Source organism: Equus quagga, chromosome 15, assembly GCF_021613505.1.
Source record: "Equus quagga isolate Etosha38 chromosome 15, UCLA_HA_Equagga_1.0, whole genome shotgun sequence".
NCBI lineage: Eukaryota > Metazoa > Chordata > Mammalia > Perissodactyla > Equidae > Equus > Equus quagga.
The window spans coordinates 13,631,056-13,645,729 of NC_060281.1; the positions used below are offsets into that span (position 1 = coordinate 13,631,056).

Here is a 14,674-nt window from a genome sequence, read left to right on the forward strand (position 1 = left end):
CAGCAGAATCTCAAACTGTGAACTTAGAATAATAGCAAGATCTACCTCAAGTAATTTTTATGAAGATGAAATGAGGATAAAAATGATAAAATGTCCATTATGTGGTAGACACTAAACATGTTAGTTCCTTTCCATATACTATAAAAGTAATGCACTAACATCCATATTTTTAGATTGTAAAATAAAGTTCGTCCTGCAGTGGAAAAATATGCAATTTCAACAGAAAAAAGGAATGAACATCCTCTTCTGTGGAGAGAATTTAGAAGGTTTGAGGGACAGTCGGGGCAAGACTAAGCCCCAGTTAATGCTTTTGAACAAGTGCAGCATGACAGCCAAAGAGCTGAGGAGTGACTCTGCTCCCTTCTCCTCCTCGCTGTCAGGGAAGTCCTCTGGTTTCAAGGCCTTCACAGGCTCCCAGGGCCTGCGTCTGTGTGGGAAACAAGCTACTTTTTTGATGTCCTCAGAATGAGGACAAATGTCAACCTGAGACTGGTTTTGTGTAATTTCGCCATCATGGCCACTATTGGGTGAGAATTTGGACCAAGGGAGACTTTTATGGGATTCCTCCAACCCTACCATGAAGAAGGCATATAGTTCACCCTTCTGGGCAAATGTACATCATAAAGTACAGTGCGTTTCTGTGGTCTCATTCATAAGTTCATTCATTGGTTCAGATTTAGAGAATCCAGGGGACTGCATCTCGTCAGAGAAGCCCAGGCTGCACTACTTCAGCACAGGAGGGCAGATGGAGTCGATCCAGTGGCTCCTGGCTGCTGCTGGGCTAGAGGTTGGTTCTGAGTTCATTCATATTAAGTTGGATCTAAAATTGACTGTCAAAATCCTTTCTCCCATAAGCTGGGAGATTTGAATATTAGATGACCTATGAATGGTCTTGCATATTTAAGTAAAAATATCTGCATATTAAATAAGAATGGGACTGACTTGACCAACTAGAAATTTTAAATATTCTGCCCATGAAACCACATAAACAATTATAAGAAATGTTTAAGGAAAACAAAAGAAACTAATCACAATGTATAGAACTTATTTGGATTTGGATTCAACAAACTATAAAATATCATTTATGACACTGTACAATTAGAAACCTGATGACTGATTGAATATTAGATAATAAAATATTATTAATTTTTCAGGTGTGATTTTAAGTGTGACATGGTTTTTTAAATTTTTATTTATTTTTCTATTATATTGCAATATCATTGGAGTATAACATTATATAGCTTTCAGATGTACGTCATAATATATTTTGAATTCTGTGTAGATTACATCATGTTCGCCACCAAAAACCTAATTATATCCCATCCCCTCACATGTGAGTCTAATCATCCCTTTTGCCCTCTCCCTCCCCCCTCACCTGTGATAACCACCAATCCAATTTCCAATGCTATGTGTTTGTCATTGTTTTTATCTTCTACTTATGAGTGAGATCATACGGTATTTGACTTTCTCCCTCTGACTTATTTCACTCAGCATAATACCCTCAGGGTTCATCCATGTTGTCACAAATGGTCGGATTTCATCATTTCTTATGGCTGAGTAGTAGTCCATCGTGTATAAATACCACATCTTCTTTATCCATTCGTCCCTTGATGGGCACCTAGGTTGCTTCCAAGTCTTGGCTATTGTGTATAATGCCGCAATGAACATAGGGGTGCATGTATCTTTATGCCTTTGTGTTTTCAACTTCTTTGGATAAATACCCAGCAGTGGAATAGCTGGATCATATGGTAGGTCTATTCTTAATTTTCTAAGGATACTCCAAACTGCTTTCCATAGTGGCTGCACCAGTTTGCACTCCCACCAGCAGTGTACAAGTGTTCCGTTCTCTCCACATCCTCTCCAACACTTTTTGTTTCCTGCCTTGTTAATTATAGCCATTCTGATTGGAGTGAGGTGACACCTCATTGTAATTTTGATTTTCATTTCTCTGATAGCTAATGATGTTGAGCATCTTTTCATAAACTTGTTGGCCATCCATATATCTTCTTTGGAGAAATCTCTGTTCAGATCTTTTGCCCATTTTTTAATTGGGTTGTTGTTTTTTTGTTGTTGAGATGTATGAGCTTTTTGTATATTTTGGATATTAACCCCTTATCTGATATACGGTTTGCAAATATCTTCTCCCAATTGTTAGGTTGTCTTTTCCTTTTGTTGATGGTTTCCTTTGCTGTGCAGAAGCTTTGTAGTCTGATGTAGTCCCATTCATTCATTTTTTCTTTTGTTTCCCTTGCCCAGTCAGACATGGGACTTGAAAATATGCTGCTCAGACCGATGTCAAAGAGTGTATTGCCTATGTTTTCTTCTAGAAGTTTCATGGTTTTGGGTCTTACATTTAAGTCTTTAATTCATTTTGAGTTGATTTTTGTGCATGGTGTAAGATAATGGTCTACTTTAATTCTTTTGTATGTAGCTGTCCAGTTTTCCCAACATCATTTATTGAAGACACTCTCCTTTCTCCATTATATGCTCTTGACCCCCTTGTTGAATATTAGCTGTCCGTAAATGTGTAGGTATATTTCTGGGCTCTCGATTCTGTTCCATTGATCTGTGTGTCTATTTTTGTGCCAGTCCCATGCTGTTTTGGTTACTATGGCTTTGTAGAATATTTTGAAATCAGGGAGTGTGATACCTCCAGCTTTGTTCTTTTCTTTGAATCCTTTGGCTATTCGGGGTCTTTTGTTGTTCCATATAAATTTTAAGATTCTTTGTTCAGTTTCTGTGAAAAATGTTGTTGGAACTTTGATAGGGATTGTGATGAATCTGTAGCTTGCTTTAGGAAGTATGGACATTTTAACTATGTTAATTTTCCAATCCAAGAGCACGGAATATCTTTCCATTTTGTTGTGTCTTCTTTGATTTCTTTCAACAATGTTTTATAGTTTTCAGTGTACAGATCTTTCAGCTCTTTGGTTAAGTTTATTCCCAGGTATTTTATTCTTTTTGTTGCAATTGTAAATGGGATTGTATTCTTAATTTCTCTTTCTGCTACTTCCTTGTTAGGGTTTGGAAAGCAACCTATTTTTGTACGTTGATTTTGTATCCTGCAACTTTACTGTATTCATTTATTATTTCTGAAAGTTTTTTAGTGGATTCTTTAGGGTTTTCTATATATAAAATCATGTTGTCTGCAAAGAGTGAGAGTTTCACTTCTTTTCAAATATGGATCCCTTTTATTTCTTTTTCTTGCCTGATTGCTCTGGCTAGGACTTCCAATACTATGTTAAATAAGAGTGGTGACAGTGGGCATCCTTGTCTGGTTCCTGTTCTTAGAGGGATAGCTTTCAGTTTTTCTCCATTGAGAATGATATTTTCTGTGCGTTTGTCATATATGGCCTTTATTATGTTGAGGTACTTTCCTTGTATACCCATTTTATTTAGAGTTTTTATCATAAATGGATGCTGTATCTTGTCAAATGCTTTCTCTGCATCTATTGAGATGATCATGTGATTTTTATTCTTCATTTTGTTGATGTGGTGTATCACATAGATTGATTTGTGGATATTGAACCATCCCTGCAGCCCTGGAATGAAACCCACTTGATCATGGTGCATGATCTTTTTAAAGTATTGTTGTATTCAATTTGCTAGTATTTTGTTGAGGATTTTTGCATTGATGTTCATCAGTGATATTGGCCTGTAATTTTCTTTTTCTTGTGTTATCCTTGTCTGGTTTTGGTATCAGGATAATACTGGCTTCATAGAAGGCATTAGGAAGCCTCCCCTCCTTTTCAATATTTTGGAAGAGTTTGAGAAGGATACGTATTAAGTCTTCTGTGAATGTTTGGTAGAATTCACCAGGGAAGCCATCTAGTCCTGGGCTTTTATTTTTGGGAGGTTTTTGATTGCTGTTTCAATCTCCTTACTGGTGACTGGTCTATCCAAATTTTCTGCTTCTTCTTCTTCCAGTTTTGGAAGGTTGTATGTTTCTAAGAATTTGTCCATTTCTTCTAGATTATCCAATTTGTTGGCATATAACTTTTCTTAGTATTCCCTTATTATCTTTTGTATTTCTGAGGTGTCCATTGTAATCTCTCCTCTTTCATTTCTGATTTTATTTATTTGAGCCTTCTCTCTTTTTTTCTTGGTGAATCTAGCTAAGGGTTTGTCAATTTTGTTTATCTTTTCAAAGAACCAGCTCTTGGTTTCATTAACTTTTTTTATTGTTTTTTTAGTCTCCATTTCGTTTATTTCTGCTCTGGTTTTTCTTATTTCCTTCCTTCTGCTGATTTTGGGCTTTGTTTGTTGTTCTTTTTCCAGTACCTTTAGGAGCACTTTTAGATTGTGTATTTGGGATTTTTCTTCTTTGTTGAGGTAGGCCTGAATCTCCATAAACTTCCCTCTTAGAACCACTTTTCCTGTATCCCACAGATTTTGGCATGTCGTATTTTCATTTTCATTTGTCTCCAGAAATTTTTTGATTTCTCCTTTGATTTCCTCATTGACCCAATCATTGTTCAGTAGCATTTTGTTTAATCTCCACATTTTTGTGGTTTTCTTCCTGTGGTTGATTTGTAGTTTCATACCTTTGTGGTCAGAAAAGATGCATGGTATTATTTCGATCTTCTTAAATTTATTGAGACTTGTTTTGTGGCCTAATATGTGATCAATCCTGGAGAATGTTCCATGGGCATTTGAAAAGAATGTGTATTCTGTGGTTTTTGGATGGAATGTTCTGTATATATCTACTAAGTCCATCTGGTCTAATGTGTCCGTTAAGGCCAGTGTTTCTGTATTGATCTTCTGTTTGGATGATCTATCCATTGGTGTAAGTGGAGTGTTAAAGTCCCCTACTATTATTGTGTTACTGTCTATTTCTCTTTTTATGTCTGTTAATAATTGATTTATATATTTAGGTGCTCCTATGTTGGGTGCATAGATATTTACAAGAGTTATATTTTCTTGTTGGATTGTTCCCTTTATCTTTATGTAGTGCCCGTCTTTGTGTCTTGTTACAGTTTTTGTTTTAAAGTCTATTTTATCTGATATAAGTATTGCTACCCCCACTTTCTTTTCTTTGCCACTTGCATGGAATATCTTTTTCCATCCTTTCACTTTCAGTTTGTGAGTGTCTTTAGGTCTGAAGTGTGTCTGTTGTATGCAGCATATACATGGGTCTTGTTTTTTTTATCCAATTGGCCACCCTATGGCATTTGATTGGAGCATTTAGTCCATTGACATTTAAAGTAGCTATTGATAAATATGTATTTATTGCCATTTTGTTACTTTTTTTTCTGGGTGTTTTAGTAGTTGCTCTCTGTTCCTGTCTCTTTCTGTTGCTCTCTTCTCTTGTGGTTTGATGGCTATCTTTAGTAATATGATTGATTTCTTTTGTCTTACTTTCTTGCTTGCTTATTATAGGTTTCTGATTTGAGATTACCATGAGGATCCTTTTTAATATTCTATGTATATAACAGTCTATATCGAGTTGATAGACTCTTTAGCTTGACCTCTTTCTAAAAGCTCTAGTTTTCCACTCCCCTTCTCCCACATTTTATGCTTTTGAAATCATATCTAATGTCTTGTTTTGTGTGTGTCTATCCATTACCCTCTTATCATTGAAATAGGTAATTTTAGTACTTTTGTCTTTTAACCTTTGTGTTATCTTATCAGGTGGTTGATCTGCTACTTTTACTATATTTTTACCTTTACCAGTGATTTTATTGCCTGGATATTTTTGGGAGGGTTATTTGTTTTTGATAATTTTTTAATCCTTATTTGTGGTCATCACTTCCCCACTTAAATAAGTCCTGTCAGCATTTCTTTTAGAACCGGTTTCTTGGTGATAAACTCCTTTAATTTTTGCTTGTCTGGGAAGCTCTTTATCTCTCCTTCCATTCTGAATGACAACCTTGATGGATAGAGTATTCTTGGTTGTAGCTTTTTTCCTTTTAGCACTTTAAATATGTCATGCCATTCTCTTTTTGCCTGTAGGATTTTGGCTGAGAAGTCCACTGATAGCCTTATGGGCTTTCCTTTATATGTCACTTGTTGCCTTTCTCATGCTGCTTTTAGGATTCTCTCTTATCTTTAATTTTGGACATTTTAATTACAGTGTGTCTTGGTGTGGGCCTCTTTGGGCTTATCTTGTTAGGAGCTCTCTGTGCTTCCTGTACCTGAATGTCTGTTTCCTTCCTTAGATTAGGAAAATTTTCATCTATTATTTCTTTAAACAAATTTTCTGCCCCCTTGTCTCTCTCTTCTCCTTCTGAGACACCAATGTTAGTGCATTTGATATTGTCCCAGAGTTCCCTTAGACTGCTCTCATTCTGTCTAATTCTTTTTTCTTTTTTTGTTCTGCTTTGATGATTTCCTCTAGACTTTCATCTAGCTCGCTGATCCATTCTTCTGTATCCTCTACTCTGCTATTGAGTCCCTGTAGTGAATTGTTCATTTCCAGTATTGTATTCTTCATTTCTGATTAGTTATTTTTTTATGTTTTCCAGTTCTTTGTTGATGAGCTCACTGTGTTCATCCAATCTTCTCCTAATTTCTGTGAGCATCCTTCTGAGATTTTGTTTGAATGCTTTGTTGGGTAGGTCACTTATTTCTGTTTCATTTAGTTCTTTTTCTGGGGTTTTGTTCTGTTCCCTTGCTTGGAATGTATTCCTTTGTCTCCTCATTATGTCTCTTTCTCTGTGCTTATTTCTATGTATTAGGTGAGTCAGCTGTGTCTCCTGATCTTGGAGAAGTGGCCTTATGTAAGAGATGCCTTTTGAGGCCCAGCTGTGTGCTTCCCTCTTGTCACCAGTCCAAAAGATCCAGGAGTGACCTCTTTGTGGGCTACTTGTATCCTTCTGCTGTGGCAGGGTTGCTCTTAAGACAAGTATCCAGGGAGTCTTTTCTTCCCTGGCTTGTTTGTAAATCTGGTTTGGGGGGGGTGGGCGGGGCTCAGCAACATTGGCTACAAGGTCTAACAGCACACTCATGTTGCAGTTTTCCTGTTAATTGGGTAGGTACCCAGTGTAGCTGGTTGCTAGGCTCAGGGGCTTACAGTTGCAATAGGCCTCAGGCCTACAAGGCTGTTGTCAATTCTCTTAGGAGTACAGCTGAATAGGGATGGCCCTAGGCATGGGAGCACTCAATTGTTTCAGGCTTTAGAAGGTGGGGCTGATCATTTTTATGGCTATTTGTGAAGCATAGGTCTTCTGCCACTGATAAGCATCACCCCCCACAGGACCACACACGCCGTCAACACAGTCCTGAGCCATGCACACTTCCCAGCTCCCTGGAGCATACCTGGATGCCCCACTGCAGAGGCCCCCACCTCTCCACCAATGCTGCCCACAGTTCACCTGGTCCTCACCCAGGCCCTGCCCCACAGAGGCAGACACACTCGCCTGCCTGTAGATGATCAAGGCACCCAGTCAATGCAGGCTGACAAATAGCCTGAGGGCTTGCTGTTGGGCAGGGTGGGTCCCTGTGGTGGGCTGCCTGCCCTGGCTGAACTGGATTAAATCTGCTGCTCTAGTGGGTGTGGCAGCCCCCTGGGCTAACAGTCCAGGGGAAGAAGCTCAATGGTGTCTGCTGGGGTCTGTGTCAGCACACCTGGACCAGGTCAGAACAATGGCCCCCCCCCCAATGTCTCAGTCTCCAGAGAGGTCCCTCTTCTCATCAAGATGCCCCCAGAGCCCACCAAGTGAATCTCTTTTCACCAAAGGAGTGTCAACCTTCTCTCTGGTGATTTTAGGTTGCTGAGATGGGTGAGTTTGTGCGTGGGCCCTGTAAGACCCAAGTCTTTTTGGCTTTCATCCAGTAGCTTTTCTGGCAGTATACCCCACTGCAGTCAATAGCCAGCAAAGTCAGATAGTAAGACCCTTGTCTCAGTTGTGCTGACTCTGAAGGATGCTTATAACAGTATTGGCCCCTGCTCTGGACCTCACTTCTCCAGGGAGGCCTGCGTACCTTAGGGTGACTCCCTCCTGGCCAGCTGAGAAATTCCACTGCTCCTGAAGGTGACTTTTTCTCTCCAGCATGAATTTCTGCCCCTTCCACCTTAGCCAGGACTGTCCGTTGTTGTGGGAGTTCTTTTTATCCAGTTTTCAGTTTTCTATCCAGGGTAATCTTTCCAAAAATAGTTGTAACCTGTTTGTGTTCATGGGAGGAGATGACTTCAGAGTCTGCTTATGCCACTATCTTGACGAGATCTCCTCTGTGGTTATTTTTAAATATTGTCATATTTGAGAATATACATTGACAGGTTTAGGGATGAAATGCTATGATATCTGGAATCTGCTTCAAATTTTTAAGAGATGGGCAGAGTAGTGGGCATACAGATGATAGGAGACTGGCTTGAGTTGATAGTTATCGAAGCTGGGTGAGGGTACAAGGAGGATCTTTGTACTTTTATATTTATTTTATACATGCTAGAAATTTCCTTAATAAAAGCATAAAAATATATAATATTAAAATATAATTAAAGTTAAGACATAACCAGAAATATGGGGAGTAGAGGATTGTAAGACACTGCCAGTGAAAGATGCAATGCATTCACTCAGCAATGATTTTGTTGAGCACCTTCAAGTGCCGTATCCTGTACTAGGTCCTGGGGATACCCAGATGAACAAGATAGACACAGGCCCTGTCCTCAGGCAGCTTATATTCTAGTGAAGTTGCAAACAAGTAAAGAGGTTATTAAAAGGAGGGGGGGAGCATCTAGGAGGACACCCAAGCATTTATAGTGTCAAAATGCCATAGTCTCAGTGGAAAGATGGTAGGTTTTCCTGGGACTGTGTTGAGTGCTGCCTCTGGAGGTGTCACTGAGAGACACACTACTCTGTCCAGACCAGAGGCAGCAGCAAGTCTTGGAGGGTTTTCCTGGGGAGGGAGTCATGCATGAGCTCAGGAGATCTTGTCCCTCAGATGGGAACAAAAAAGGAGGGTTCCAGGTGAGGTGATGTCTTGTGACATGAGCTTCTAGCGGATTCTCTTGAGCTTCATAACAACATGTTTACTGAAGCCGTGGGATTACACTTTCTCGATTGCTTCACAGATACATGGGACTTTAGCCTGGACCTCTCTCAATTTCATGAAGAAACAAGTACACAAAAGATTGAAATAGTGCTATTCCAGGTATTTTTCTCTCTATAAATCAATAACCCGTTTTCATTGTAGTCCAGGGTCAGACTTGGGGTTCAGGGATGTGTTCAGAGCCCCTGGGCAGGATGAGTTCAGCACAGGAGGGGGAAGTATGGGAGATGCGGAGTGCATCCCAGGCTTCCTCTTCTCCATCAGCTTGACTGAAGACGAGGTGGGGCAGGACTTACCAGAGGCTCTTGGTCAGTTCTTCTGGGTTCTCTGTGCCCAAAGGCTGGTCCTCACCATCCCATCCGTCTCCATTAGCCTCACAGACACTATCTCACTAGCCAACCCCATCCCACCTCGGCCGCCCTCCCTTGATGACCAGCCACCACCCCTTATGTTTGTCCGGAACTGGGTGCTTTAGGAGTTGCTCCACCCCCACCTCACTATCGCTATAGTCTGACCCTGTGGAGCCATGTGGATCCACAATAAACGCTTCCACTGGACAAGTTAGAAACCCCAAATTCCCACACTTTTACCATAAAGTACCCCTTTGAATATATAAAATGGAATAGGATGATGTAAATGATAGCAGAGGCACCAGGTGGCAACACCTGAGGCAGTCATTGCCCCCTGGTGTACCCTATGCTGGAGGACACACAATGTCCTGTCCTGATCTCATGTTGAGAGATAGGCTTTACTTAGATATTAAAACTCCATAACTAGATGAACTTTCCAGTTCCTTCGCTCCATGACACCCCCCTTTGAAATCATGACTCAATCATCCACTGAGCTGGAAACAGGATGGAGGTGAACTGAAATTGCAAGAATGAGCTGCTATCTGCTGCAACCTATTTGCTTTCATTGATGGCACTAACCTAAATTTCCAAATTGCCCTGATCACTCTTCTCTGTGTACCTTGCCAAGCTCAGAAATCTTCCTTCTGCTTATTATGTGCCAGACAGGGGCCATTCAAGTTTAAGAATTCTATGCTTGGAATGAAAGAAGAAGAACTTATTTACTGTTACTGTTTTCCAATTTGAAGAGAAATTTGTAGACACTCTGGAAGACTTTCAAAAGTTAAAAAATGGTAAAACTAGGTATCTAAATTCCTCTGATGAGAGTATCTAGTAGAATTTATAATTGGAGGTTTTAAACCCAGGCAATGTCTATGTGTGTGTACGCTGGGAGTTGGGGGCCAAGGAGAGGGAGAGAAGTGGTTCAAAGTAAGTGGTGGGGCTCCCTGAGCAGCTTTGGTAACTCCCTCAGGCCCAGGAAAGGCTGAACCTCTCTGAGTTTGCTTTGCCACAAGGCCATCCCCAGTGCCCTGTGGATCCCTTTCTTTGCTTTCTCCTGCTTTTCTGCACCATGATTGAGCTGTATCAGCTCAGGATCCCACAGTTCTCCCAGCAAGGACGTCAAACACATGCGACAGAGTGAAAGAGGAGAAACAGGCCCAGCATTGCCTTGAATTGCTGTCTCTGATGGGTTTGACAAGGTGATGTCCTAGCAGTATTGCAGATTTGAAGAGCAAGGAAAGGGACCCCTATGTAGAAATCTCTGTGAAAACCTGCCTTAAATGCCTTGAACATCATGACACTTATTTTGGGAACTTCCCAACTGAAATGGCAAACGGCTGGTGGTCCTGTTGCAGCTTCTCCCAACTTCTTCCTAAAATATCCATGAAGAGAAATCGAACACAAAAAAACAGGGATCATCATCTGGATGAGAAATAAAAACAAAAATGAAATAATGGATTAAAAATCAAAAGGGAGATTGATAAGAAAAAGAAAGACTGTAGGAAGCTAAAAATAAATGCTCTTCTGTTAAAGTGTTATACAGTAATTTTAGTTGTTACACCTCCAGTCATTTCAACAAAGAGTTTTTCATCCTCAAAGTATGTGATCCATAAAACATTTCCCTCTACTTTTCCTTTTCTTCCTTCAAAAGATGGGAGTTTGATGTTCCAGCAAGTGCCAACGGTCGAAATTGATGGGATGAAGCTGGTGCAGAGCAGAGCCATTCTCAACTACATCGCCACCAAACACAACCTCTATGGGAAAGACATCAAGGAGAGAGCCCCGTACGGTATTTCTCCTGCTCTTTCATCAACAATTAATAGGAACAATTCAGGTCCTTCACTAAGGGACCAAGACCGTGTCAGGGGGATTACGACCACCAGCTGTGTGGCCTCGGTGGTGTAGACTGAGGTGCAGTCCAGCAGAGACCTCGGAGGATGAGGGACAGGAAACCCGCAGTGGACTCAAGCCAGCGGGATGATAGAAGAGGATGCGGCCCACGGAGAGGGCACACTGACAGAGGTCTGCAAACCCTGATGAACTGAGAAGCCAGGAGGATGGTGGAGTCATGACTCCAGGTGCTCAGGACTTTAGGAGCTGGACACCAGCCCACAGCCAGAGATGAGGGACAAAGTGTCTGAGGGTCTAGACGATAAGGCTGGGGAAGGGAAGGACCCAAAGAAGCTGATTCTCAAGTTCCAGAATTTACCAGAATGAATACTAGGAACCTAATGTATCACCCAATTATATGGACAGGCCACCTGAGGAGGGTTAGCAGAGGTGGAACCCACGATGCTAGGGTTACATTGAGCATTTTGATAGAGGACTGAAGCAGCAGATTTATCCAATACAACAATATCTGGGGCATCTCCTCCCTCTTGTGATGGGACCACATGATCAAAATTAAAATTGTGTAAGAAACTGAGGCACTTATTCAAAAGTTACACAGAGAGTTACCATACAAGTCAGCAATTTCACTACCAGTTAGACACCCAGACAATCAAAAATACGCCCACGCTAAAACTGGTACGCAAATGTTCATAACAGTGTTTTTCATAACCTTCAAAAAGTGGAAGCAGTACAAACGTCCATCAGGTGAAGAATGGATGAACAAAGGGTGGTATATGCATACCATGGAGTATTCTTTAGCCCCGAAGGGGAATAAATGCTACAACATGGATGAACTTTGAAAATATTTTACTAAATGAAAGAAATCAAACACAGGAGGCCACATGGTGTGTGATTCCAATTGTAAGAAATGTGTACACTTTCAAATCCAGATAAACAGAAAGCAATTGCGTGGGTGTCTGGGGACAAAGTCAGGGGGAAATGGGGAGTGACTGTCAAGGGCACTGGATTTCTTCTCGGGGTGATAGAAATGTTCTGAAATTAGGATGTGATGATGGTTTCAGAATGTATTCAACTGCCGAATAGTACACTTTAAAGGTTGTCACTATGCTGTGTGAATTACATGTCAATAAAGCTTTTATTTTAAAAAGCATCTTATAGAAATCCCTGTTTGGAATAATAAAAAACTTCACCTGGCTTATGCTCTGGATGGAACTGAATGAAGAATTGCAGCATTTCAGGGGATACTTTAGGTTTGTTCTTGAGAAATGCAAACATGGTCAGCATTGGGCAGCAGTACCTGGAGAGGGCTGTGAACCATGTTCTATGGAAATCACTGGAAGAGATGCTAACATTGGGCATTATGTGGGCCTGGGTGGTCTAAGAGACTGAGAGGGAGAGGGACGTGGCTGAGACGCTGTGCCAGGGACTCCCTGTGGAGGTGACTTAGGTGGCAGGTCATTGGCCGTGTGAACCACACTGAGTTTGTGCACAGAACAAACCCAGCAGAGCTGGCAAACCCTAGTTAGAGTCTCAGTGGTTACTTGCAGTGATACCATCAATGTTTCTCAGGTCTGTGACTCAGGGCAGGTCACCGATGCTCTCTGTCTGTATGTTTGGTCATGCATGTAACAAAAATTTTAACATATATCTACCTCGAGAGCTTGTTTTAGAATGAAATGTGAAAATCAGGGAAAACTCATAGGTGAATGACTGGCCTATAAAAATGCTCCCAATGGAGGTGAATTCCTTTGCCACCTCCTGATGCTCCATTCTCTTACATTTTTCAACTATAAAATCTAAGGCAGGAGGCATTTGACACTTCAGTCATTTTTGTATTTCAAGATTGGTGTGTACATAGAAGGTGTGGCAGATTTGAGTGAAACGATCCTGCTTTTACCCATATGCCCACCTGATAACAAAGATGCCAAGATTACTCTGGCCAAAGAGAGCACAACAAATATTTATATCTTTGCATTTGAAAAAGTGAGTTGGTTGTTCAGCATCTTGGGTGCACTGAGTTTAGAGGAGAAAGAAGAAGAGGACTGGGTATTCCTGGGACAATGACCTTCATTCCCAGTCAGCCTTCCTGAATCCTAGTGAATGGAGTATCCTGACTCTCAAGGCATTTTATAAAAATCCACTGTGAGATAGAGTTGCACTAGTTTGACCCAAGTTAAAAATTTTCAGCAAAATTTCAATTTATTAGGATGTAGTGCAGACTTTTCTATTCAATGGAATTTCGAGGTCGTGGAGCTTGGGCTGTGGAATGCTCTGGGAGCCACACTAGAGATTAGAGCAGATCCTGAGAACACCAGACAGCGGCTTTAGCTCCAGGAGAAACGTGATGAAAGCAATACATTAGAAAATATTCTGGCAACACATGTAGGGAGACATGAGACCAGCTTCCCATCAGGAGAATGTGGTAGAATGTCAGGGAAGAGAAGAGATGTATCTAAACAGAGACGGGGCAGTGGATGGAGAGGAAGCCACAGGTGAAGAGATACCAAGGGAAAATAATCTACAAATTTTGGGGACATCGCTCCTAGATTTTAGGAAAGTCTTGCAAAACTAAGGAAATTAAACTCCATCATTAGACATAGTACCTGTCTTAGTTATCATTTCTCTTTGCAAGTAAGGAGACTATTTCTAGATCATAACTATCCGAAATCACACTAAATAAAAATCATGAAGCAAACATATGATTGTAAGAGATATAGGAGGCTTACACATCAATAAAACTATCTTTATAAAGCGTTAAATCTTTCTTTCATTCATTCAACAAATGTGCATTCATTGCTGGTGTGTCAGCGCCTATTTAAGGAGTGAAGAGTTTAATAAAAATCACAATATCCACCCTCCTGGGTCTTGTGGTGCTGAGAGTTTAGCACATTCACATGGTGACAGGCTCTTCAGTCACTACAGTTTCTAGAACATGTATACTTTGAAGTCAAAGAGGCCCATGACAACTTAAATGAAATATGCATATTACAATATAGCATTTGATGCTTTATTATATACTCTTACCTTCCCCAATACTATCAAACCAACTGTAAGGAAACTTCATGAGTTGTTGGGGGAAATTAGAATCCTGAATATTTAATGAAATGAAGGAATTATGGAAAGTTAGCGTGATAGGCTAATAGTCTGCTTCTGTTTAGCAAAGGAGTGCTTACTTCTTACAGATGAACGCAGTAAATTGTGGATAGATGGAGTGATATGCTGTCCAGGATTAGTTTCAAAATAATCGCATAGTAATGGGAGCAGTAGGTGGGAGTTGATATTAATTTCTTGTGGTGGTTACATCAAATTACTTCCAGCAGGGCGGCTAAAACAAGGGAATGTACTCTCTCACACTTTTGGAAGCCTGAAGTCCCAAGTCAATGTGTCAGCTGGGTTTCGCTTCCTCCAAAAGGTCTCAGGGAGACGTCTTCCTGCCTCTTCCAGCTCTGGGGGCTTTCTGCGTTCTTTGCTTCCTTGGCTCGTGG

At 40.8% G+C, this 14,674-nt stretch overlaps 1 protein-coding gene across 1 annotated transcript in view; it reads left to right on the forward strand.

Moving 5' to 3' along the window:
- Window positions 1-325: 325 nt before the first annotated feature.
- LOC124226472 (glutathione S-transferase A1-like) overlaps window positions 326-14,674 on the forward strand; it is a gene marked incomplete at its 3' end in the record, with an annotated part of 17,130 nt that continues 2,781 nt past the window's right edge. The window contains exons 1-5 of the mRNA XM_046639788.1: window positions 326-431; window positions 675-791; window positions 7,120-7,122; window positions 10,085-10,129; window positions 10,990-11,122. Of these exons, the coding sequence (XP_046495744.1) occupies window positions 326-431; window positions 675-791; window positions 7,120-7,122; window positions 10,085-10,129; window positions 10,990-11,122 (404 nt within the window). The remainder of the gene's footprint in view (window positions 432-674; window positions 792-7,119; window positions 7,123-10,084; window positions 10,130-10,989; window positions 11,123-14,674) is intronic.